Source organism: Asterias amurensis, chromosome 5, assembly GCF_032118995.1.
Source record: "Asterias amurensis chromosome 5, ASM3211899v1".
NCBI lineage: Eukaryota > Metazoa > Echinodermata > Asteroidea > Forcipulatida > Asteriidae > Asterias > Asterias amurensis.
In genome coordinates, this window is record NC_092652.1 from 27613636 (window position 1) to 27641210 (window position 27575).

At 37.0% G+C, this 27575-nt stretch overlaps 2 protein-coding genes across 7 annotated transcripts in view; one reads left to right on the forward strand and one right to left on the reverse strand.

The window, feature by feature from the left end:
* LOC139937839 (tetratricopeptide repeat protein 21B-like) overlaps window positions 1–3148 on the forward strand; it is a 23391-nt gene extending 20243 nt beyond the window's left edge. For all 4 annotated transcript variants that reach the window (XM_071933177.1, XM_071933179.1, XM_071933180.1 and 1 more), the window contains 2 exons: window positions 447–567; window positions 1127–3148. In XM_071933177.1, the coding sequence (XP_071789278.1) occupies window positions 447–567; window positions 1127–1272 (267 nt within the window). In that variant the 3' untranslated portion in view covers window positions 1273–3148. The remainder of the gene's footprint in view (window positions 1–446; window positions 568–1126) is intronic.
* On the reverse strand, window positions 2559–27247 carry LOC139937840 (neogenin-like). Of its 3 annotated transcripts, XM_071933182.1 has the most exons (20): window positions 27083–27247; window positions 22333–22518; window positions 21552–21641; window positions 20990–21262; window positions 19960–20259; window positions 19232–19519; window positions 16679–16975; window positions 15939–16256; window positions 15443–15721; window positions 14813–14824; window positions 12624–12887; window positions 9003–9153; window positions 8126–8274; window positions 7558–7671; window positions 6999–7217; window positions 6360–6525; window positions 5683–5735; window positions 4949–5099; window positions 4322–4398; window positions 2559–3937 (listed from the first exon to the last, which is right to left on the reverse strand). In XM_071933182.1, coding segments are annotated over exons 1-20 (3462 nt in total). In that variant the 5' UTR covers window positions 27156–27247; the 3' UTR covers window positions 2559–3935. The 3 variants fall into 3 exon arrangements, with proteins under 3 accessions (XP_071789283.1, XP_071789284.1, XP_071789285.1); XM_071933183.1 differs by lacking the exon at window positions 12624–12887; XM_071933184.1 differs by lacking the exons at window positions 19232–19519; window positions 19960–20259.
* Window positions 27248–27575: the final 328 nt, after the last annotated feature.

Below are 27575 nucleotides of genomic sequence, written 5' to 3' on the forward strand. Positions count from 1 at the left end.
TTGTTAGTTATTATACCTCATCATCATCATTTAGCGTTGGCAACCAAGATTCCATGCTTATTATACCTAAGATGAACCACAAGTTTGTATATGTACTTGAAATAAGACCCCAAGACCTTTGATCTAAGACCAACACTGAGATTGGGTCTTCAAAATTGAGAACTAGAAAAAGCGGAGACCTCAAAAATTGGGTGTGGAGACCAGACCGGTCTCTACAGAGACTGGTCTTGAGACCTACAATACTGGACATAGCAACAATGGATTTAGTCTGAGTGATTCCAATTAAGCATTCACTTGTGACTGAACAAGGCTTTGTACCAGACATCATTCAAACCTATCCTAAAAAGTGCTTAATATCCTCTGCTCCAAAGAAATAAATACATGAAATAAAGAAAAGCTCCAACAATCAACCACAGTTAAAACAACTCCACTATTGATGTTTTCAGTCGTGCTGTAAGGCGTATGAGTACCTGGGATTCATCATGGAGAAAGAACAATCATATCATGATGCTGCACTTAACTATGAGAAGTCATGGAAGTACGGTAACCAGGCCAACCCAAGCATTGGTAAGTAGCATAATAGTAGTCTGGCGTCTTTGTTCCAAATAAAAACCATGTCACAAGAAGCAATTTCCACAAAGGAAACTGTTCCCATTTTAATTTCCTTATCATATTCTTGAGGACAATTGCAAGTTGCCTGTTGCGATCTCCCTCTGAATTTAACCGATGGAAATTTCCATCTATTAAGTCATAGCGGTACCCACTGCTAAAATATAGGATTTGAACTGCCTCTAGCTACTGCGCAATCTCGGTGGTCTAGCTGGTGAGACACTGCTTCAGAATTGCAAGGGTCGTGGGTTAAAATCCAACTTGAGTAATATGGCTGTTATTTTTGTTCACAAAGCTCGGGAAAGCACAGAGAGCGCCAACACACATTGATGTATGGGTCAACGAAAATTAGTACTCCTTTTGTATGTTTTGCAATTTATTTCATTTGAAATAATGCATCCTAGGAAACCCCTTAAAAACAAGAACTTAACCTGTTGTACAGCCAGAGATTCATCCCCAGTTTACAATCGACCCGGGAAGCCTAAATTCTTAAATATTGGTTCCATTTTGCCTGCAGGATACAAGCTAGCCTTCAACTATTTAAAGGCCAAGCGTTTTGTAGACGCTATTGACATCAGTCACAAGGTCCTAGCGAGTCACCCCAACTACCCTAGAATGCGTAAAGACATCTTGGATAAGGCTAGATCAAGCATCAGGGTATGAAGACGAGACCCACCTACCAAGCAGGAACATAGTTCCACTAACTACCCAGGGAGACATAGGGAGTGAAGCCAGGGGAGACATCCCAGGCAGACTTCAGGGGTGCATTTTAGCAACCATTACCGAAAACAAGTTTCTGACATAAAGTTCACTGATCGAAACAAAACCAAGAGCTACACTCAAACGGGTCGATAAACAGGAATTGTTCTTAACGTTTGAGATCTCTTGAAATTTCATGTTCTTTAAATAAACAGCTTTCATTTTATTACAATCTTTGTAATGTTATCAACATTATCTAATCCTATGCTTCAGGGTATTTCATTTTAAATAAAACTGGATTGAAATTTGGTGAAGTTTTTAGAGTCCACCATCTTGAAAACAACTGTAGTAACCGAGCCAACAAATCGGTTTAATGTTTGGTTAGAACAACCTTGTCACTGCGGGTCAACCGTACATGCAAAAACGCTCAACCAATGACCAAAGCTCAAACATGTTTCATGTTAGGGTCGTTCAAACACACCCCTGAGTGAAATTCCCTCCAATAGTTGTTCATAGCAATGTATGTATAGATATGTTAAGGGGATCATAATTTAATTTTAATGTGTGTATATGTTGAACAAATTGAATCCTTGAGGAAAGTTTCCGTAACATGCAACCACTTTTTCATTCGACATGAAATAATTTTGTGTCTAAATTACCTCAATGAGATATCCCTTTTTGTAAAAATGAGTGAAAAAGTGGTGGCAGGATAGGGAAAATTATCCAGCCCTTGCGTCAGCGTCATACACCCTTGACTTCTACTGCTGCTTTGTGCCCCATTTTGGAAGTCAACTCACACTATGTAAATGCTGTGTTGCCTAAAACAGACAGGGACATTGACTCCCAATATGACACAAACTAAGATTATTGTGATGATGAATTTAGGTGTAAATTGTACACCAGTAAGGACACACAAATACGATTTGACATATGTGACTAAGAAAATGGCTTTTCAAAAAGAAGATTTGTTTTCACTTTAGCTGAAAGCAAAGCCAAGTGAATAATACATGACTCATATTTTAAATTGTTTTATTAAATTGAGATACTTTGAGAATTTACTTTTTCGTCACCTGATTCTTAAACAGTCCGTTTATAGGAGAAAGTAACATAGTCGCTGTTTAGCAGTTAAGACGCGTGCAGTTGTTTGTAACATGGCAACACTATTTCGAAGGACTAGTGTTGTTGGTGCCATTTCCAAGGGTGCAACGGTAAACAGAAAAGGCAAAACTCAAATCTGCTTTCAAGCGCCATTTTGTTTTAATTGATACCACTGGCACAACGCTATCATGCGCCATTTATTACGTTTGTATAAAATATATAAAAAGTTTGGATGTTATTTTGTTCAGATGCAAAAGATTTTGTAGTAAAATTATTGAGTATTATACATAGGTACTATCGATTACATTTGCTTATAATAAATCATTTGGTACAGCAAGCTCAGTATAAATGATACGACATTGGTTAGATGGTTAGTGACTATGTTTTTATCTTCAGAATCAAGACAATTTTTGAACGATGGAACAAGCCATGATGGAATACTGCATTATGACTAGATGTGAATGTAAAACACGTATGAACCATTTGATGATAGTTTGCCCACTAATGTAACATCACTTCAGACATAGCCAATTATTAAAAGCACACTACAATGTTCAACTCACTAAACATTAAACACTCTGGAATTATCACAATTCTTAGTTACATAGTACCAATAAAACTATCAAAGATATCAAAACCAAGCACTTAGCTACACTATGTACCTCAACAAAAAAATGTATGCTAAATGGAAACATGATAGATGCGTATAAAAAGTATGGAATAAAAGTTTGTGTGTAATACATCTGCTCTAAACCATCAGTCGATGGTAAATTTGTTGTGGTTTTTACTTATAAAAATGTAGATATACACGTTAAAAGGTGGTACATTTTTTGAGATACTGCTGAAATCTGGAGCAGTATGGCCAAGAACAATCCGTAGGGAAATACATAATGTGTAAAACATTACTCTGATGGTTTTGAATCACATTCTAAAACTACATTCCTTATAAGAAAATTGTTTGCCAAATGTTAAACAACAATATCACAGCTCAGTGATTTTTTGAGGAACTCACAAAGACACAACGGTATGTATTGATTATTTCTGAAAATGAGATTAAAACTGTATACAAATTTTAATTTGTCACTTCAAGTTTATGAAATGAAAATACAAAATGCTTAAGTTGTCAAAAGTAAATAGTCAAATTCAGGCAAGATTTGTGGTTAAGGCACTTTTTATTAAAATACATATAAGAAAAAAAAAGTGATTTTCTAGGATTTTTTCCTTGGGAAAAGTATTCAGTGAAATTCAGCAAAGTTTAATCAATGGAACTGAGGCTGCATTGAACTTAAACCTGATTCATACTTCTTGAGAATGCAAAGCCTTGTAAATTTATGACATTAACATTCGTAACAGGCTTTAGTCTGCAGGAAAGAAAACAAACCAAAAATGCAAAACTTTCTGATTCTACAGCCGATCTACGCTTATCTACGTGACATACTTATGGTTTACTTAGCTGTAAGCGAATGCCCATTCAATCTTAAACTCTGGCAGCTAGCTTCATTCAATCCGCAAATATCTCATGGCGTTATTTCTAGAAACAGAAAATATTTACAACAAACTTTTTTAAAGCTACAATTGTGATGAGATATAAGAACAGTTTTACAAAGCATTGAATCAACTCAGGCAATTGAGCAACTATAATTACCATTATTTTATGAAAGGCTGCAAAGACTTGAAGGAGGCAATTGGACCAATTCATATGTTGTATACAATCATCCTATAAGAACTTGTTGATGTGCAAAGACTTCTAGTGTATTACGCTGCAGTGTGCATTTTAGGTGAAACGTGTGTGGGTGAGACACGAACAATGTCTTTGCATGATAACGTCTTGTAAAATGTTTCATTAGATTGTCAGAGTGATGATTGTCTGTTTTTTTTTTTTTAATGAACAGAGTTAGATCAGAAATCGACTTACAACATCGCAACCTGGCTGCTTCCCACATTGGACGTTCTTGACCAGTATGAGCTCCATTCTCAGTCACGCAGTAACAACTGATAAAATAATTACACAGCAAAGTCTCAAGTTAACATTACAGTGCTACTCATCAAACTCAACATCAAGACAAAATTATTACTACAGGTGACGTTCGATTGAACAAACATTTTCTCTGTTTTAGTTCTAGTGAAATTTTTATTTGATAATTTTTCCTGTGTCTACTCAAGTCTGACCCCCAGTGACTTCAGGTAGCTCTGACGTCATTGTTGTGGGCACGCACAGACCCAAGTTACCTGCTTGAGGGGCGGGTTACTCGAGTCATGACGAAAATCTCTTTTTTATGGCAAGTTTGATGTCATTCAGGGAGACACTTCCAGCAAGTTTGACACACATATTTACTCTTACCCAGACACTTAATGACTGTTTGGTACTTTTTTGATTCATAGAGGCATGTTAAAACTCACCAGGATACTGATCACAAAGGATACATTGCGACTTGCTATTTTGTCTGGTAACCTTATTCTAGAAAGCCTAGTTTTGTCATGCTTCGCAACATTTGTTGTTTTCAAGAAGCTCAATAGGATTTGATAATAAATGTCTACATACATAGTTCCTGAGCACTGTTTAGGATGATAGTAGCCATCGTCTCTGCAATGAGGTAACATAGCACTCATAGCAGGCATACCATTCAGACGAGCTTCATCTAGAGCTTGTCTTGCTAGGGTGTATTCACGACGACATGGTGGTACAGTAGCAGCTACAGGTAGAAATAAACAAGAATATAAACCTTTCCATTATTCATCTAACCATACTGGTTGGCAGGGACAGTCGATTGCTAGTAGAACACTCAATCATGTTTAGAGATTTTGTTTTCTGCAAGCTGTCAACTAAACAATCGCCCATGGTTGGTTGCTTTGTTCCCAACAAATTGGAGACTATTTTTTAATTTGTGTAAAATTCGTACAACTGTAGCTATCTGTTTGTGCTTTTAATGATGGCTTAACATAGTTTTCCAAACTCGGTTGGCAAAGACTTGGGCTGTCACGTTGCATAAGAAAGGTCTGTAACAGGCATGGTTTGTTTGCAGTTACAAGAATGATATGGGGTCTTTAAAATCATGTCATACATGAACTAAAGCTACAAAATGAAGTGACAGTAAATAACACTTGGAACATCATGGAGTATTTCATCTGAAGCAAAAATATTACGAAATAGGGAGATGCCAACATTAGGGCTACATGGCTCAGTAACGGCATATCAATCCAGAGTCAAAAGTTCAACTTTCACTCAAATCAATTTTTCTTTGTTCAACCACAACATCATTTTTGATATCGACTTACAGCACTTTGGTTGTCTGAGAGCTGGGGGCTTCTTTCCTGGTATGCAGAAGCAGCTATAAAGATAACAAATCAGAAATCAATCAATCATATTTTTAAAGAGTCCAGCTTTCTCCAGAAGATGATCAGAGCATACTGATCGAAAAGTTGAGTTGAAATCAATGGTTCTTTTCAGAACCACCCCAACTCATTAGAGATAGTCATTACATGGTGTTACCGCAAACCTTTCTATATCGTATTTCCACCATGCAAAGTTTCAAATCCTACTCATATTGTTTACATTATTTCAATTGAGTTGTGTAACCTACTGCTGCATGAATATTAAACTACACAAGTAGTACCTATTGGTCACTGGATAAGAATTAATTGGTCTGTGGATGATGGAGTAATGGATTTTGGAGAATGTACCGAGTGTATCACACATGGCTACTATCTGCCCCTTGGGTGCCATTGTAGGAGTAAAATTTAAAGATATGGTACATGTCTAATTACAGCGAAATGATGATGAAGCAATGTTTTAGATTTGTTAGGAAAAGCCCCAAGTAGTTTGTGAAAACCAGACTGAAAACCTGCAATCCACATGTTCGGCTGTGGTCTAGCATTTGAACCGGGGTCCACAGGTGTAACAGACAGGGAATACATTATTGAGCCAGCCTGTTGCCAAATAAAATCATACTCACAAGAGCCCATGGCATTCTTCCACACTGTATTCATCGTCACAATACGGTATTGGGATTCCATACAATGGAGGGCGCTGTGCTCCATCTACAACGCCATCCCATAAGAAGTTAACTCTACGTGTTACTCCTTGTTCTTCAGTCTCATCACATGGTTTATCAACATTAGCTGAATGCAAGATAAAAAAGAAAGGAGAAAGAGAAATACTCTAACCAGAGGGAAAGGAAAGTTAATGGAAATGAAATGAAAAATCAGAAAGGAGACTAGGAAAAGATACATGAGGGAACTAAAATCATTGGAAATGGAAAATGAAAGGCAAAACCTGAATGCCCCTAGTATGTAAATCCATTAAAGGGTATATCAGGGAATAGCAGCTGCATGATGTCTTAGATTTGTGTAAATTTTCTCTTTAAACATCTGAAATTGTTGAGTTTTGTTTACTCTCTGTTGCTGTTTTTGATTCCAGGCTGTCCTTAATTGGTGTGTTCTACCATCTCACTTTTACCAATTGTGTACATGTGTAAAGGCTCTGAGACTAAGTATGTAAAACTGATAAGACTTCCCTTTCTTTAGAAACTTCAGATGATACTTGGGAAACCTAAGAGGATGGAAATCAAAATGAAGAGAAATTGTAAACCTACGAGATGGCGGGATGACGGGGGTAGTGAAGGTTGCTGGTGAAGCCATCAATGGACCCATCTCAGATGAACTAATCTGAGCTGTTACTCTCGCATGGTACTCCTGATCAGATGTTAAATCGTCAATGACTGCCGAGAGCTGGGTACCAGGGATGGTCATGCGTTCCCATACAGTGGATGGGTCACGGAAGTTTTCAGCGTCTGTGTATTCTACAATGTAGTCTGTTTGGGTGGAGACAGAAATAGGGTTAGATATAACCATCATTACCAGTATATTGGTCATACAACAACTTGAACGGTTACAATCTGTCCAAGGTTTAAACAATACAGCACTTGTCTTGTCATGTCTTTCTCAAGTATGCATCTGTCTGACAAAGAAAAAAGATTGAAAACAAACCTACAGAGGCTGACAAAATTAGCCTCAGCTGTTAAGCCAGAAGCCAAACAAAAACTTAATGAAACTCTAGCCAAACGAGAACAACAACAAAATGGATGAAACACACTAGCCTAAAGAAATTGGGGGGAAAAACAGAAAACTGAGTTGTATAAAATGTGAACTTACTCTTTGGTGATCCTGTCTCTGGTGGTGGTAACCAGTTTAATACAGCTTTAGCAGTAGTTGGACTAGAAACTGTAACTTGAAGGACGGTAAATCGGTTTGGGGTTCCACCTTGTGCTGATAAAATTACAATATTTAAAAATAAACATTAGTTAGGAGTTAAAGCATGGAAGCATATGGTGCAATAAGAAATACAATAGGCAGACCTGTCTAGCATTCTCCTAAAGACAGAGTAACATTTATGAAATGTCCAGAACAAAGTCTGGTTCTTCAAAGGCCACTATTTTTCTCAGAAGTGATTTTATTCACATTGGCTATAGGTATTTTCTTATTTACATTAATTTGCAACAGTCATTGATACATAGAACCCATAGAATAGAATTTGTGTTTACTGGTTCATTACATGAAATGCTTTTTTCTGTTCATTTAATCAAACAACCCTAACCCCATCTTTGGATGAACTTATATAACACAAATTAAGTAGTTTACTGAGAAGAAGTCCCAACTTCTTAGTTTTGAAGTGTCTCAGTCCCTCCTTTTGACTAAAGTAAGAAAGTGCAAAACTCATTACCTGGATCCCTGGTTGCATCAACAACTGGTTCACTAAGAGCACTCCTTCGTTGTGGATCCAATATGAGCTGAACTGTAAACTCATATGAAACACCAGGTAGAAGATCATCAATCTCATAACTTGTGTCTCGAGTACGTTCGTTTAGCTTCCTGAAGTCAAATAAATAAAGTAGAAATAAGTCAATCTCATAACTTGTGTCTCGAGTACGTTCGTTAAGCTTCCTGAAGTCAAATAAATAAAGTAGAAATAAGTCAATCTCATAACTTGTGTCTCGAGTACGTTCATTAAGCTTCCTGAAGTCAAATAAATAAAGTAGAAATAAGTCAATCTCGTAACTTGTGTCTCGAGTACGTTCGTTAAGCTTCCTGAAGTCAAATAAATAAAGTAGAAAATAAGTCAATCTCATGACTTGTGTCTCGAGTACGTTCGTTAAGCTTCCTGAAGTCAAATTAATAAAGTAGAAATAAGTCAATCTCATAACTTGTGTCTCGAGTACGTTCGTTAAGCTTCCTGAAGTCAAATAAATAAAGCAGAAATAAGTCAATCTCGTAACTTGTGTCTCGAGTACGTTCGTTAAGCTTCCTGAAGTCAAATAAATAAAGTAGAAAATAAGTCAATCTCGTAACTTGTGTCTCGAGTCCGTTCGTTAAGCTTCCTGAAGTCAAATAAATAAAGTAGAAAAAAAGTCAATCTCGTAACTTGTGTCTCGAGTACGTTCGTTAAGCTTCCTGAAGTCAAACAAAACAATTAAAGTAGAAATTCCCTGTCAACCGATAATGATTCAGAAAGGTTATTTATGTAGACTTCCAGATGCAATTCCAGAGCAGACGTCTTACAAACTAGACTAAGAGATTAATATTCTTTAATCGTTTCTCACCTCTCCTCTCCAGCAACTCCATATTGGATATTGTAGAAGCGGTTATCATTCACAACCTGTGAATGTCCTAAGCTGGAATCAGTCCATGAAAGACGAATTGTTGATGTATCCACGATTGTAGTTTGCAAGTTAACTGGAGGTTCAATCACTTCTGTGTAAATAATTCCAGGAAGACCAGTTAGAAGAACGTTTTGGGAGGTACTCAGTTTTTCTTGCATATTTTGGACTTGTTACAAACCAGATTAAAACCTGGCTCTAACTTCATAGAGCTCATGAAGCATAAAAAGTAGCTATTAGCACAACAACATTATGCTTAACAGGACAGGGTTAACTATGCTTAGAAGATGCTTATGCATAGAAGATTTTTAAGCAGTAATTTCTGCTTATGCAGCTCCCCGACATTGGGCCCTGCTATATACTTTCAGCCAATCAAGGAAACAATCAAACTGTTGGATACTTAGTGTCTCCTGATTGATGAATCTCTCCCAATTCTTTAGTCATTCAAGTGTTTTATGTATGTTAAGTAACCATGGTGAGCAAACATTTTAAGTGTTCATTTGATTGAATTGGTTTCCTTAATACAGAGGAGAGGAACAGTATGCTATTCTAGAATAGGACATTAATTTAATTAATATTATTAGTTATTTTTACTTAGTTAATTAGTGTAAATAATGCTGATTTATTAATAACTATTAATTACAATACTAGTCCTTTCTTTATAACTGTTAAGTTACATAAATATTACACATTATCCATTCATGCTATATAAGGAGCATGCTTCTCTAAGTATTAGGTTTTGTACAAGCAGTATCGCAGCATTTTAAACCATACTTGGCAAAACAAAATTGAAGAGATTATCATGAACTTTGGGTAATAAAGCCATTAAAATCCCTAAACAAATTAATTTAAAAAAAATATTTAAAAAAATGCCAGAAGTAAAATATTACACTTTCTGCAGCCTAAACAATCTGCAAGAGCACTTTTTCAGTTAGCTACTTTTCTTTTGCAAATCTGTGGCTTAATTGCCTCAAAACTGCAAAGACTCATATCATTGGCTCAGTTATAGCATGAATCAAGAATCAAGATATATCATTGGTTCAGTTATAGCATGAATCAAGAATCAAGATATATCATTGGCTCAGTTATAGCATGAATCAAGAATCAAGATATATCATTGGCTCAGTTATAGCATGAATCAAGAATCAAGATATATCATTGGTTCAGTTATAGCATGAATCAAGAATCAAGACATATCATTGGTTCAGTTATAGCATGAATCAAGAATCAAGATCTAGTCATAATAATGCAAAGCTAGCACATTCCTTCTGCTTATAATGATTAGTCAATTGGAAAACATCAACCACAACTATAGGTTTTCTCGGCCAATTTCGGAAAAAGAGCAGCCAATTTAACTATCAAGCTATTCTATTTCGCGCGAAATCGAATGCTACTGAAAAGAGTCATTCAATTTCGTTTTATGATAAGCCATATGTAATGTTGCGTCATTCGATTTAACAAAATAAACATTCAATTTAACAATTCATCAAAGCAGCATTCAAATACGCAGCGGTTCTTGAGGCATGTTTTTCACGAAAAAGAATGACGATATGCTAAATTGAACAGAATGCTAAAGGAATTTGACTCGACTTAAGATGAAATTGAATGGCCGAATTCTGAATTTGAAACGCAGTAACGACTGGAGAGGCAAAACAGTTTTAATGCGTATGTAATTGACTGCTCATTTGCCGAATTTGACCGAGAAAACCTATATTCTCCCATTTAAATGATTAACTTGTCATACAACACGTATTGTGCTAACTTTAGCTGGGAAGTGTCACACACAGTGATAACTGAATTAAGTGTTTTGAGCACACAACTCTTGTCATACACAGTGATTACACAGCAATTACAAGCTGTTTGGAACGTGAATTTCCAGTCAAACATGAAATACATGACATAATCAAGTTGTGAACTTTAGTCACACACAGTGATAAGTTTATCCATCATTAGTCCGGATCAACCCACCCACCAAAAACTCCGATACCACAACAAATTAACCCACACAAATGTTGACATATTTTGATGATACTTTTAAGCAGAAGTGCCTCCCATAAACAGTTATCAAAAACCTGTTTCTGGAAATGGTATTTTTAGTTTTTTAAATATGATTAAATGTTATTTATCCAAATGCCTGGTGTAGGTACATTTGTTTCTATATCTTCCAGACTGTTTAACACAAATATTAAACTTTTGATGATGGCCTGTCCAAAAATGAATTCACACAACCAGAGCATATTAGTAAAAGCAGACAAAAAACTTCCCTTACAAAAAGGACTGTCAAACCACATTAAATCAGGGTTCACCTGTCTTAAAACATTGACAAGTCTATACCATAGTGGTTAAGTTTGGGTAGGGTTAAGTAGGGGTCACCCAGTAATGATTGTATTTTAATTTAAAGGTAGGGTCATCTTGGTTTTTTGTTTCTAATGTAATGCTGATTTCAAATCGAAAACAACAAAGATACAATAAAAGCCACCTGTGAAAATTTCAGTTGAAAGAATACTACAAAAAACTGTAACATCAAGAGAGTTGGAATTTTCCAACTATTGCTCAATGAAAACCTTTGGAGACTCAAATTTGTTGACATACTTTTCGTGATTTCTAATCAAAAGTGCGATTCAGATGAAATAATTTCACAGGATGCTTACTTCCATCTTCATCTTCACGACAAGTACCGGTTTTGGGAAAAAGTTCACCCTACTTATTTTCCAATGTATGACCCTATATTCCAAAATGAATTATAGCAATTCTGCTTCATCTTCCCAATGTTTGTTAGTTTGTAAGTCTCTTTATTTATGGCAAGTAAACTACCCGAATTGACTCCATTAAGAGGATTTAACACAGCAGACAATTGATTAAACAGCAAGGTCAAACCATGGATTAAACAGCAAGGTCAAACCATGGTGGAAAGAAGAGAAGGAGTTTGAACTCCTTCTCTTCCTTCCTCCATGGTCAAACAAAGCTAAGCCAACACTCAAGCTTTACAACTTCCAGTATCTTAAAAAAACAAAGTTCTGTTTGCTTAATAAACAAGGGTGATTTGTGACTATGAAATTAAAACAATGTACTGTTAGCCTATGAGTAGACCATTTTAGGAGTGGCTCTTGCAAAAATCTTTGCAAACTTTGTACAGAAGAAAATGTTTTATCCCTCTCTACGGATTCAAATGAACTCAGAAAACATAAACAGATACTGAAATTTGCAAAAGAAAACAACCAACAATAAACTATCACATTAAAACTTAATAATATAAGCTATTTGTAATAAGCAGCCATCAGGGTGGAGGGGCAAGGCAAGGTGTTGGAGTGGGGTTCAACCTGTCACATCATGAACCATTATCAAGGAGAGATGGAGAAGGGGGCAAGGTCCTGGATGGGGGTCAACCTTGTAAAGGGCTACCTGTTTGAGCCGTTATCAGGGAGAGATGGAGGAGTGGGCAAGGTCCTGGAGAGGGGTCAACCTCATAAAGGGGGTAACCCATAAAGGACTATGTCAGCCATTATCAGGGAGAGATAGAGGAGGGGCAAGGTGCTGGAGGGGTTCAACCTCATAAAGGGCTACCTGTTGGAGCAGCTACCCCTGGAATAACCTCCCCAGCAGCTGGTGACCTTGGGTTCCTATTACACGATTTCCTCAGGAACGTGCCACGAACTGTATCAACCTTTCCCCGGTACCCATCTTCGTGCATGCAGGTATCCCGTAGCAACTGAAGACAGTTAAGAATTTGGAGGATTCTCGGACACACTGTATTCCCATCCTCCTCGTCAGAGGGCAGGGTGCCAAATTGCTCCGTGCACTGTTGCTGTTGATGCTTACATCGCTCCTCTGTATATATACATTTATATTTCAGACTTTTTTCCTGTTGTAATATCCATTGCTTAGAGCATTTTTAGGCCCATGTAACACAAGGCAATTTACAGGCAACTAGTTCCAGGCAACCTCCAAGAAGAGAAGGCATTCACATTTGAGTGTTCACATACTGTGCTTGCTTATTGTAAGACAATGTAAAAAAATGACCCATCTGCGACCAAAGTGGCCCTGTGGATTGAACTACAGCTGGTTGCCTCCAAATTGCCGCAAAAAGATTACTTGTATGACAAGCACCTTAGATAGATTTATTTCTTTCAGCTTTTTACTACTGACTGCCTCTTGTTGTGATTGGTAATTTTGACCCCAATGGACAGAGTTCACTTTATGTCTTGTCTGAGCCTTCTCAGACACTATGGGTGTTGTGGCCGAGTGGATAAGAGCACTGAATTCAAGCTCTGGTAATTCTGTTCAGCAGAGTGTCCCGGTTGTGACACTTGTGTCCCTGAGCAAGACACTTCACTTTAATTGCTTCTCTCCACCCAGGGGAAAAATGGGTACCTGTGAGGGCAGAGTTGGTTCTTGTGATTGATTAGCCTTGATTGCGCTACATATATGGCGGCACAGGCTGTATACTCCCAGGGAGCTGAGCTGGTTTAAGAATGATTTTAAGGCTCAGTGACCAGGGGTAATAATGTTGAAGCACCATGAGCGTCACTAACGGAACTGAGCGCTACATAAGAAGCAACTATTATTATTATTTTTTATTCTAGCACCAGACACCAGTTATTGTGGTTAAGTCACCAACCTTGAAACTTGTGTTCTTCAGCAAAATGTTTTTTTAAATATTTGCTTCTCTTTACCCAGAGGTTTAAATGGGTACCTGCAAGGGTTGGGGTGGTGTTTGAAAAAACCTTTGGAGCCATGGAAGCCCTGGGCTGCATACTCCCCAGGGAGCTGAGAAAAATACATAAATTATAAAGGCTCAGCAAGGCGCTTTTTTTTGCCTCAGAAATTTGATCTCAATATGAGGGGAAAATATCTGCATTAAAGGCAGTGGACACTTTTGGTATTACTTGCATAAATCCTTACTTGGTGATGAGTAATGGGGAGTTGTTGATAGTATAAAACATTATGAGAAATGGCTCCCTCTGAAGAAACATAGGTTACGAGACAGTATTTTTCCACAAATTTGATTTCGAGACCTCAGATTTAGAATTTGAGGTCTAGAAATCTACCCTCTTAAAGCGCACAACTTCATGTGACAAGGGTGTTTTTTTTCTTTCATTACCATTTCGCAACTTCGATGTCAAATTGAGCTCAAATTTTCACAGGTTTGTTATTTAAAGCACATGTTGAGATACACCAAGTGAGAAGACTTGTCTTTGACAATTACCAATAGTGTCCAGTGTCTTTAAGAAATTAAATGTTTTGGAAAACAAATTATTTGTGAAAACAACACTGAATCAGAAACTCCAGGTTATTCGAGATAACACGATGAACAGTATGAACGGCACGATGAACGGTATACATGCTCAATAGTCTAAAGAGGTCTCCCATCATTGTTAAATCAAACCAGGAATCATTTGTAACTCCATAAGAATTCAACAATGATGATCAAGATTGCTCATGGTCTTAGAGTTTAAACAATAAAAACAATAACAACAAAGAACCATTTTTGTACAGCGCATATCACACTCACATATCTCTATGTCTCTATAGTTTCTAAAGGTTAACTATTCAAATTTCCTTGATGCCATTTTAAAAAGTTTTTAAACGTTTGAGTTTTCTAAAACAATTTGTAGAATAACACAAAGCAAAATGTATAATAAAATGACACGTGTGCACAGAAACTTTTCGCAAAAACCCATAAAAGGCATTATCACTTTTTATGAAACTAAATCCCAAAGAAAAATCCCATAGAAATGAAAAGATAAACTTACCAGGTGGCAAATCTGGAAATAAAAGAAACAAAATTGTTGTCAATAAAGAAACACAAATATGACTTCGTATTTAAACAAATGGGTTGTAAGGAATGTTTTGTTATAGGAATGTGTGGGAAAACTATGCAAGTAAGCTATCAACGTTTTGTTATATTTTCATTTATTTTAGAACACATCCATAATTGTATGAAAACATGAGATGATGAAGAAATGTCCACATAGGAAAAATTCGCCCAATCAGGTAGGGACTGAAAACCCATTCCAAATGCAAGGCTCTTATCTGAGATAGGATGTGAACCAGGGCAGGTAGAGGGGAAAGGCAACGAAGAAATCACTGGGACAACTTGGTCCACAAGCTCCTCACTTCTCATCTTAAACATTTTATTTTCTTTGACTTGTCATCTTAAGAATTAAGGGTCATATTACACAAGCAAATTTAAAGGCAACCAGTTCCAGGCAATCTCCAAGAAGAATAAACTCATGTGCTACCAAAATGGTCCTGTAGCATGCACTGCAGTTGGTTGCCTTCAAGTTGCATGTAACTAGGCTGCCTGAGGGAAAGGCCCTGTTGCCTCAAAGAGTGTAACTACATATCCTGAGGGCAAGGCTATGGATTCAAAATAAACTCACCCAAAGTCTGTACACTTCTTCTGACTGCATCACTCCTCCCAGCTGCATTTATTGCATAAATCTTGAGATAGTATAAACTATCAGGCTTCAAGTCTTGTATCTCTACTGAATCCGATTCTCTCTCTACTTCAACTCGGAATTCTTCAGCTTCTGGATTAGTTCCGTAAGAAACTTGAAATCCACTGATTGGTTCCGTTATTTCAGATAACATCCAGCTGATATCTATGGAGGATGGTGAAGAGCTGTAGGCCAAGACACCTCTGGGTTGGGTTGGTAAACCTTGGGGGATAATAACGTCATAATAATCTTTAATGACAACTTTTGGCTCTAGAGTTTTGGCTCTTTTTCTAAGTGCTCTTTATTTTACTTTCATGTTTGTATACAGGACCCCGAGATTGACTCAAATTTCTCAGATGACTATATTCAAGTTCAAGCCTAGACTGCAGTTTTGCACAATATTCTCATGTCTAATCAAACTTTAATAGGATGTACTTACTGAGTTGCTCTGGTACATCTTGTTGACGCCATTCAGCCCTTGCTACTGGCCCATCACCATCATTATTATACGCTTGAACTGTAGCTCTATACTTAGTACCAACTTTCAATCCCTCTATCTCATGAGCAAGCTGATCTGATGCAACACTTCTTAACATTAGTTCACTCTGTGATGCACCAGTTAGTCCGAACCCTACAATGTATCCAGCAATATGGATGCTTCCTGGAGGGCGTGTCCATGTGATTACTGCACTACGGGGTGAGGTGCTTTGGACTGAGACTTGACCAGGAGCAGCTGGTAGAGGGATCTCTGGAGGCTCTGATCAACATAAGAAGGTACAAGATTGCATAATAATAATTATATATCTATACCGAGCACATATCTGTCAATTAAGACACCCAACGCGCACTTTAGAGAAAATGAATGGTAACAATTATTCAGAAATATTGACTCAGATTTAGAAAGCACAGTTAAACAAATGTTTTTAAACTGGGCTTGAAGCACTGAAGGGATGTAGGGATGCAAAGATCTCTTGAAACAGTATTTTTTAAACTCATGGAGAAGCCACACATAATGCTCTATCGACATTCCCCATGCTTCCCTTGCCCCTTTAGTTATAGACCTAAGATGGTCCTCAGTTCAGCAGAATGAGTATGATTGTGACTGACCATCAGTAGACTAAATTGTAAGAAAACTTGATAAAGATTTACAAGAAAACCTAAAGACAAAGAGAATCTTACTTTGTGTAGCAGGTCCAGGTTGAGACCATAGAAGTGAAGCAGGATGACTTTTACCAACACTATTGACCGATGAAACCTTAATCACATACTCCACACCAGGATCTAATCCTTCTAGATCAACCATCATGGAACTAGCTTCAACGTGACCTTGGGTTAGTTTACTATCTGGAGAGCCAACTGGACCATAAAGATAGGTATACCGAGTGAGACCTGATGATGTTGGACTCCATGATATAATGGCAGTCTGGGGTGACAATGGATTGGCACGGATGTTTGTAGGTGCAGTTGGTGGTCCAGCTAGACACATACAAAAAGAAAATATGATGAGTTAAGTAAGTTGCACAAGACAGTTCATTACAAAAAAAGTGTGCAAAATATTGTTGTTGTTGTTGTTGTAAACGCCGACAAGAATATTTGTTTGTCTCCTTTTCACATAGTAATTGTTAAATTCCCTGATGGACAAATTACAATTTTGAAGTCACATTTTATTTCATCTATCATCACACTGTGAATACTCAGCAATTCAAGGATTCATTGTTGTAGTCCATTTAGGATGAAATAGAACAAGACTCTCATTTTAAATTTTTACACATGAATCTTTTCATTGTTTTTATAATCTGGGCTGCTTTAAGCCAGAATAAGGTTACCAGCCAAAATACAATTTCTTGTTCACTTTAAAAAAGTCATGTGTAACTCCTAAAATTATCTAAGCACAAACAGCAATGCTTAGCAACTTAGGATTACCATCCAAAACATCATGTCACATATGCCATTCAGTGACTGGTATCCTTCTCATTTTTGCTATGCAGGAAATTGTTAAGCACTTGAGCATAGCGATGAAATTGGGCCTGTAAAAAACTTTCCCAAATCAACCACAGAATGGAAGAATGGGTCACGCAAATTAGTTTCGGTCTGCTGGAGACATCTTTTGGAAGTTGTGAAAAAGGATTACATTGTAATTGACTGTCTAGACTGAAATTATGAGGCATATTTGGCTTCTGACCAGGTTAGAATGTTAGGTAACATTAATGTTGTTCAAGTAAACGCATAAAAAACATTGGAGTTGAAAGTCATGGGATATTTGTGATTGGAAAAAGTAACTGGTGGGAAAAAAGGGAATTATGGAAAAAAACAACTGATGAAAAAAGGCGACTGATGGAAAAAGGCAACTGAGTGGAAATTGCAACTGATAGAAAAAGGGAACTGAGGGATAAAGGCAACTGATAAAAAAAGGGAATTATGGAAAAATGCAACTGATGGAAAGAAGGTAAATTATGGGAAAAGGAATTATGGAAACAGGCAACTGATGGAAATAGGCAAATAATAATATATGGCAACTAATGGAAAGCAGTAACTATGGCAATTGCCAACTGATGGAAAAAGATAAGTTGTTAAATAAGGCAACTGATGTGAAGATGACTGTATGTCAATTAACAAATGAGACTAGAGAGTAACAATAGAAGAGACAGTGAATCAAACACAGCTTATCGAGACATTCTGGTCGTCTTTCCAGACAGGTTGCTCCAACTGCACAGGCATGCCTGCGTACTCATCGTTCCTCTTGGCTCTGGGCCCATGCATCTTGTACCTGTTCAGTGCCTTATTACACTGCTTCAATCACTCGACTCTTTGCCATAATAAAATTGAAGATGGAAGATGTTACCAACTTTATGAAAGAGACGACTAACTCAAAATATGATGCTGGAGGTTGGTACTTGATGATAAGAGATGGTAGGCTGTTTAACACCTTGAAGAAGAGACACAACTGATGAATACGATGGAGATGGGTGCTTACTTGCCAATGAAAGAAAGTACTTATGAGACAATGAGAGATGATACTGACTCTATCACGAAGGAGGTGAATATTCTAATGAGTATAATGATGAAGCTGGGTACTTGATGATGTGGTGGGCCATCTAGCATGACGATGGAGAGAGCTTACTGATGGACATGAAGGAGCTGGGTGCTAACTTGCCAATTCAAGATAGTACTCATTTGACAATGAATGATGGTGCTAACTTCATGATAAAGTAGATGGCTGGCTTATGAATATGATGATGAAGTTGGGTTGAAGTTGTTGAACTTGATGATGCATGATGGCATTAGACGCAATCATGAAGGAGAGGACTATCTCATGAAAATGAGATGAAGTGGGGTACTTCCGTGACACCTGAAGATGGTACTACATTGCATATGAGGGATGGTACTACCTTGATACTAACATGAAGATGAGAGATGGTATTCCCTTGACGACAAAAGATGATACTATCATGAAGGTGAAAGATGACGGAGAGTACTAACTTAACTGATGAATGGAGCTAGTTACTAGCTTGATGATGGAGAGCAGTATTACTTGATGATAAGACTATAATTTTGACCTGTAAGAGATGATGATGAAATAATTGTGAATGAGCTAGGTACTAAACTGAGACTGAAAGATGGTACTTTGATGATAAAGGACAGCACTAAATTGAGACACTAATTTTGGCAACTAAGCAATGATGAAAATTGATGATGAAGCATGCTGCTTGAAAGTGTAATCAGGTGACTTACTTTGTTGCACTGTTGAGGCCTCTAAATACAACGCCGGCCCCTCACCAACTTGATTAAATGCTTTCAGACTGAGTACATATGCAGTATCAGGAATGAGATCGGTGATGGTAAACTCAGTTTGAGTACTTGGGAATCGTTCTTGGTACTCAGTCGGAGCTCCTACTCCATAGGACAGGGTGTATCCTTCAATACTTGCATCAGACGGGGCTTGCCAAGTTACCACAATCTCTGTGTCGGACTGACTGCTTTGAATGCCTAGTGGTATTGGAGGAACCACACTTCCTGGCACTGAAAAAATGTAGTATTTTTTAACACCAAGGTCATTGTAATGAACTGATTTGACACTCACTTCACTATAGTTGTTACGCTGAAACATTGACTGTCATTGACTGTCATTGACTGTTAACACAATGTAAGATCCTTTCCATACAGAGAACATTTTCTTGTTTATCTCCTTATTGTTAATTTCTATTTGATGTATTTTTTAAACATATTTCATGTTAGCATGTGTTCAGTTTTAACTGCGATACATGTTTTAATATACCATTTTTGAATTGAATTGAATTGAAGAACTAAAACAGCCCAAAGGGTAAATTCTAGTTTATCCCCGAGGATGTATGTTCAGATTATGAATGTGTACTGTGCTTTAAAAGCTTTCAGTAAGAAACAAAGATCTTCTTTTTGAGTCAAAGTTCAGATTGCAAGGAAATAGCTGACGATTAACTTACTGCTTGGCACTGTTGAGGCTTCTAAAACCAATGCCTTCCCTTCACCAGCTTGGTTAAATGCTCTCAGACTGAGTACATATGAAGTATCAGGGATAAGATCCGTGATGGTAAACTCAGTTTGAGTACTTGTGAATCTTCGTTGGTGCTCAGAAGCAACTCCTTCTCCATACGTCAGGGTGTATCCTTCAATTGGAATACTTGTATCTGATGGAGGTTCCCAAGTTACCACTATCTCTGTGTCAGACTGGCTGCTTCGAATCCTTCTTGGTATTGGAGGTACTTTAGATGAACTTTCTGGTGCTGATTGGACACAATAACCTCTGTTAACGATTATAGTTTATGTTTACACATTGCTTCATTCAAACACCTAGTATGTGTTTGTTAAAAAATGTACACAAAAATGCACACCATTGATGCGATCACTCAGGTCTTGATACATAGTTCCAGTGTTGTAGTCTGGTAACCTATCTCAGTATCTGTTTTAGTCCTTTAGGTGTCAACTAGAAAAGTAAGGTTACATGATGAAGCAAAACCAGATCTAAAAAATTCTCCTGAAGACGAGCAGAGTATATGTTCGATAGGCAAAACCACACAGGCTCTTTTTTAGAGCCAACACTCCCTCAAAATAAGACACATGGTTGTTCTCGCAAGTTTACTATTTAGAATTTCTTATATCTAAAAGTTGTCACATCAGAGAAGTCACCAAGTACTTACCAAAAGAAACATGGCATCACACAATTATTACACCTTATACATTTAAGTCATTCCACTAAACCACCTTAGAGGTCAAACAGTAATGATCATACATGCAACTGTAACTTCACCAAAAAAGAGGACAATTCAAATATCAATGATTTTGTATAGTATTTTTTCAATTTTGAATGGTAAAACTGAGAACAAAAGAGAAAATCAGCTGATCCAAGCAAAGTTGCATGCATGCCTTATTGATAAGAATAGAATGCACCCCAATATCCTACTCAGAGGGCATGCAGTGAAAGTGATCTCAGAATGTGTATGACTTCCATCTTACCTTGGTACCACTGTGCATAAGCTTCCTCTCCTACCTCACCCGTAGAAGTAGCTGCTAACGTCAGCAGATAGCTGGTACCTGACTGTAAATCCCCTAGGATGTACTGGTCTAAGTCCGCAGGTAGCGTCATGGTGTTCAGACTATTCTCATTGGGACCATATTGTAACTGGTAACCACCAATGCAAGCACTTTTGGATGGAGGAGTCCAGTTTACCATTGCTGATGTGCCAGACTGTGCAACCACATTCAGATTCTTGGGCGCTGATGCAACTTCTAGATTATCCAATAACAGAAACAATTTATGTTAAAAAAAAAAAAACCGAATAAACAAATATATGATAAGTGTGCTCCTACAGCTCTCTGAAAACTTCTCTCTTTTTATTAGATTTATATTTTGTAATACTTTGAATGTTTTATACAAATTTTCATTTAAGACTTAACCAACACCACTTAAAAAAATGGACTGTAAATTTGAAGAAAAAAATAATCAGTTGATAAGTGAAATAAAAGATGATAAATCCCATAAATTTGAAAAGATGCTTACTGCACAAAGGTTACTTACTCTCTGCAGATGCAAAGCTACTGTAGCGACTCAAACCAGTAGTTGTAGTTGTTGCCATCCTTACAAAATAATCACCACAATTCTGGAGACCTAGAAAACAAACATAATCATCATAATAACACTAATACAAGAAGGAAATATTAATCTCTTTTGAACTTTTTAAGTGCTACTTATTTACTAAATGTTTCCTTACAAAATGTTACTTAGGGAATGTATGCTCTGTTACACTACCAACCCCAAAAGTATCAATCAAGTTTTATGTTTGGCACAGGGCTCGAGTTTGAGGGAAAATCTACAAGATCACAAAGCTCAAAGTGTTGACTGGACCAACGTTGTTTTTACAAGAATCAAAAATACAGACAAATTTCTGACAAAGTTTAACATGAATTAAACTGTTTTTATTTGAACAAGTACTGTGAAACATGAAAGATTGATCTCAATAATCAGTCTCTGTGTCTTGTGAATCCAGTTAACACAATTCATTCTTTTGTTTCTTTTGTTCACAGGACTCATGTGATTCAACCGTGTGTCGGTGAATACTCCTATTTTTTTGTTTTGCTGACACGACTGATATTTTATGTAGTGTATAAAAAGTTTGAGACACAGAACAAAATCATGCTAATGGAAAAAAGAGCATTTTCTTTATTTGGATTTATCGCTGTGGCGAACACTCTATAAATGCCTTATAGATCCTTGTGTTGAATCTTAGACATAATGGAGCAAAATTATATTTTGCATAAACTATTATCAACATATTATGCAAATGAGCGGATCACTTTACCTGTAATATCATAAATTAATGGTGAGTCAGGGATCTTGAGTTTGACCATCTTGCCCTTTGACCCCAGTCTGTAATGAAGCCTGTATCCATTAACAGTTCCTCCTCCATCATCAGTTCCTGGAGTCCATTCAACTCTTAGGTTAGTCGGTGATGTGAAGTAACTGGTGAAGTCTGGTGCATTAGGACCTGTTTGAGAAAGAGAATGTTATAGTATTAGTAGGTGATGTAACGTAACTGGTGAAGTCAGGTGCGGTAGGACCTGTTTGATAAAGAGAATGTTATAGTGTTAGTAGGTGATATAAAGTAGCTGGTGAAGTCAGGTGCGGTAGGACCTGTTTGAGAAAGAGAATGTTATAGTATTAGTAGGTGATGTAACGTAACTGGTGAAGTCAGGTGCGGTAGGACCTGTTTGATAAAGAGAATGTTATAGTGTTAGTAGGTGATATAAAGTAGCTGGTGAAGTCAGGTGCGGTAGGACCTGTTTGATAAAGAGAATGTTATAGTGTTAGTAGGTGATATAAAGTAGCTGGTGAAGTCAGGTGCGGTAGGACCTGTTTGATAAAGAGAATGTTATAGTATTAGTAGGTGATGTAACGTAACTGGTGAAGTCTGGTGCGGTAGGACCTGTTTGATAAAGAGAATGTTATCAAGGTGACTCTTCGCATCAGAAGAGTAAAGCAATGGTTGTCAAATATCTTGTTGACCCCACAATGCCATTATCCCCCACTCTGACAAACAAGAGCTTAAAGGCAGTGGACACTATTGGTAATTGTCAAAGACTAGCCTTCACAGTTGGTGTATCTCAACATATGCATAAAATAACAAACCTGTGAAAATTTGAGCTCAATCGGTCATCGAAGTTGCGAGATAATAATGAAAGAAAAAACACCTAATTGTCACACGAAGTTGTGTGCATTTAGATGGTTGATTTCGAGACCTCAATTTCTAAATCTGAGGTCTCAAAATCAAATTCGTGGAAAATTACTTCTTTCTCGAAAACTATGGCACTTCATAGGGAGCTGTTTCTCACAATGTTTTATACCATCAACGTCTCCCCATTACTCGTCACCAAGAAAGGTTTTATGCCAATAATTATTTTGAATATAGTACCCCACACTAAACCACTTCATATTACAGTGTTCCTGATTTGGCTCACAATCAAATGGCTGTCATTACAGAGACCTTCTATTTATTCAAGTTCTAACAAATTTCTTTATTTAATGATGTTTTTCTTTAAATGGGAGGAAATCTCTTGATGGCAATAATACAAGTTCTAAACCGATGAAAATGCTAGTCTGACTGAACATTGTGAGAATTTTTGTAGAGAGTGAAGTACAAACAGCATGATCCTATTATGTTTTAGGAGTTTCAGCAACATCATTGTATTCAATATATAGGTTATCACAGTGGGAATGTCAAGCTATTTCAAGTCAATAATTTGATACAATTTTGAAATTCTTTATTTTTTTCCTGCTGAACTGTTCAGTTAAAACTTCATAAAACAGTTGCTGCGTGTCCTTGAGGGGGAAACAAAATATGTGGACGGGAAACTAGTACACAGCAAGACACACCAACCTCAAGTTAGAACACCACAACACCCTATACAATAAAACATTTTAAACTAAATAAACATCACACAGAGATCCAATGGTCAGAGGTAAAATAACCATAGCAACACAACCAGACATGACAACCCAGGTGACGAGCCTGGGGAAAGGCCATTTACAAAACTAGATAATCAATTTACTGGACAGCAGGATGCTTCTATCAGTGCAGACTTTATCTCACATTATTGTGTACCTTGCAAAAACAAAGTCTGGTTTCTTACAAGCCAAAGTTTCTTCAGTAGAGACGTACTTTTTTTCAGACGGGCTGTCTGTGTTATTTTTAAACCACAAACCACTCCAATAAGGGTTCCAAGGTCAAATCAAGTTTTGTAATGTACTCATTTTCAAATAGACAGAGTACTTATTAAAGTGGGGAAAAAGTTTCTAACTTCTAGTATCTCACATTAAAAGTGTGTGAAAAGCCATTTTGTTTTAAACCATTCCAGTGTGAACTTTGTTAAAGATGTTATGTCAGATTTTTGGCCCCAAACATTAAAAAATAGATTTTTTTGAGTGAATGGTTTTTCACAGAGTATCAATGGCTCTAATGAAAAAAAAGGTTAACTTTTACTTTTAATGACAACATTTAACTGAGTCTAATTCTTGAATAGGGTTCGTTTTTTAGTGCATTCCTGAATTTCAATGATTTTCCAAAACAAAACACAAACTATTATACTTTTGCTTTATTATTCCCCTGGGAGTAAATAACGAAAAGTTAACATTACAAAATCTATTTGCAATTGGTTTTCTTTTCACCTTGGATGTAATGATATGTCAAATCCTACACTTGAACCACCTGGGACATTAATAAGTTTAAGGAGATGTCCTTGGTATTCAGTAATCCAATTACCTAACACCAGGGGCTTTCAGAAATGACCTTACAGTGTTAAGAGGTTGGCAAGTAGTAAACCATGTACAATTTCAGGAACAACTGACATGAAAAATGGCACACATGTTTAAAACACCGAATTGAGTATAACTTGGTATCTTGTTATCTTCTCCGAGAAAAAAAGCAGAGCTGTGATTGATACATCAAAGTATTTTTACATTTACAATGGGTTGTGGTATAGCTCAGAAATTTGGGGTTTTTTTGAATGTCAAAAATACTCTCAGAGAATTTGTTTTCAGATTCATTTTTAAAAATGATTCTGAAATGGAAATGTCAATATATCACTTAAAGGCAGTGGACACTATTGGTATTTACACAAAATAATTATTAGCATCAGACCTTACTTGGTTACGAGCAATGGAGAGATGTTGATATTATAAAACATTGTGAGATGGCTCCCTCTAAAGTAAAGTAGTTTTTTGAGTAAGAAGCTTTTCCACAAATTTGATTTCGAGACCTCAGAATTAGATTTTGAGGTCTCGAAGCACACAACTTCGTGTGACAAGCGTGTTTTTTCTTTCATTATTTTGCAACTTCGACGACCAATTGAGCTCAAATGTTCACAATTTTTATTTATTTTATGCATATGTTGATAAAGACTGGTCTTTGACAATTATCAATAGTGTCCAGTGTCTTTAACATCATCCGATAAACACAAATATTTTTAACCGTGGCCATAAAATGCTGTTTCAGCACCTATAACCCAAGGAGTTGGCTCAGAACCAGAAGCAGAAGTAATTTATGGCGTATACTCATACACTCTGACCATACCAAGCTTTGATTCTCTACTCTCTCCTTGGTAGGGTCAAGTTTATATTAGCAAAAGGGATTTCTAACAAATGCATATAATTCAGAGCAGGGCCCAATGTCATGACTCTGCTTACCGAAGAGTTTTGAGCTTACAGTCACATATGCGTAAACTTTCTGTGCTAGCTGTGTTTTAAGCCAAAAATGCTTACAAATTTGAAGCAACACATTTTTCAAAACTGTTATGCTTGAATTGTTTCGTTATAAGCACCACTTTTTTTTCTTCTCAGTCCCACTGGTCTCTTCCAAGAATTCTTGGATAGGTCGATGAGCTTCTACAAACTCTCGCTTGGGATTTTTGATACATGATGGGAGCAGTCTGCACAAAGTGCCTAATCACACATACATACAAGATAGCTCTTTGTATCATAGTATGTAAACCATCTTTTCAAACCAAATTAAGATTGAATAGTGTTGCAACTGAGCCCTATTTTTCAGTACAAGGCAAGTTTTTACAATGATTATTTGGAATGAAATTACACAAAAGAGCAACATAAATATTTGGTGAATGGAATCTTTGTATTAAACACATGAAACAGGAAGAGGTTTCCTGGGAATGTATCACCAGCAGCCGATTTTACGAAATTTTACGCAACTGCGTAAGTCCACTTGCATGCAGGTAAGAGGAATTATCCAATGCATGTGTGTCATTGTTTACGTCAGCCCATCAGCACTTTCAAGGCAGTGGACACTATTGGTAATTTCTCAAAATAATTATTATTAGCATAAAACCTTACTTGGTGACGAGTAATGGGGACAGGTTGGTGGTATAAAATATTGTGAGAAACGGCTCCCTCTGAAGTGACACAGTTTTGGAGAAAGAAGTAATTTTCCATTATTTTGATTTTGAGACCTCTGATTTAGGACTTGATGTCCCGAAATCAACAATCTAAACGCACACAACTTCGTGGGTGACAAGGGTGTTTTTTCTTTCATTATTATCTCTCAACTTCGATGACCGATTGAGCTCAAATTTTCACAGGTTTGTTATTTTATGTATATATTGAGATAAACCAAGTGAGAAGACTGATCTTTGACAATTACCAATAGTGTCCACTGTCGTTAAGATGGGGTGCTGTCAGATGGAATATGGGACAGAGCCAACAATTTGTCATGTACTACAAAAGAGTCATGAGCCATGAAAGAGCCCAGTGAGTAAACCTTGTTCAAACACAAATGAGTTTTCTTTTACTCTATTATGTGGAGTGTGGTTTCAACTGTTGGCACGTTCGTGGCAATTGGAGCAACCTGATAAAACAGACTCATGCATTCATATCAACACATTACTGTTTGTTACAACACTAACAAATAAAAGATGGAGGCATTTGCTGAAGACTTGAATGTAAACAAAGAACATGATGATATACAAGCATGATGGAGATTGGGTCTACGCCACTAAAACAGCCCGACCGAGATAACAAAAGTACAAGTCTCTTGAAATACTTACGTCCATCACACGACACCAATACTGCTATCAAAGTTGTCAGCAACAGCAAAGAGTTGCATGGAAACGACGCCATAGCTAGTCCTGGTCGTTATATTTAGACAAGACACGGCTGGGTTCTCCGAGACGGTCCACTTGCTTGAGGCAGACAACCAAGAAAGATCTAGAATGTTTGCTCCACGCACAACAATTCAAGGTAAGACAGATCCATTTGTTCAAAGGGGGTTACCAAGCTTAACAAAAAAACTTAACTGAAGGGGATTCCTGGTTTTGTTATTTTCGTTGATAGGAATTAATTTTCAAAACATAAACTACACAAGCTTTTGTGCAGATTTTCAAATAAAAATGCAATTATCTAGTATGACATATACAGACCTTTTATAACTGTAATAAAGCACCCCTTTAAGAAACTTTTTGGTCTCGCCCACATAAACCGTGTTTGGGGGTGATGCGCTTTTATAGAAACAGGTGGAATTTGTCTCCAATGAAACAATGG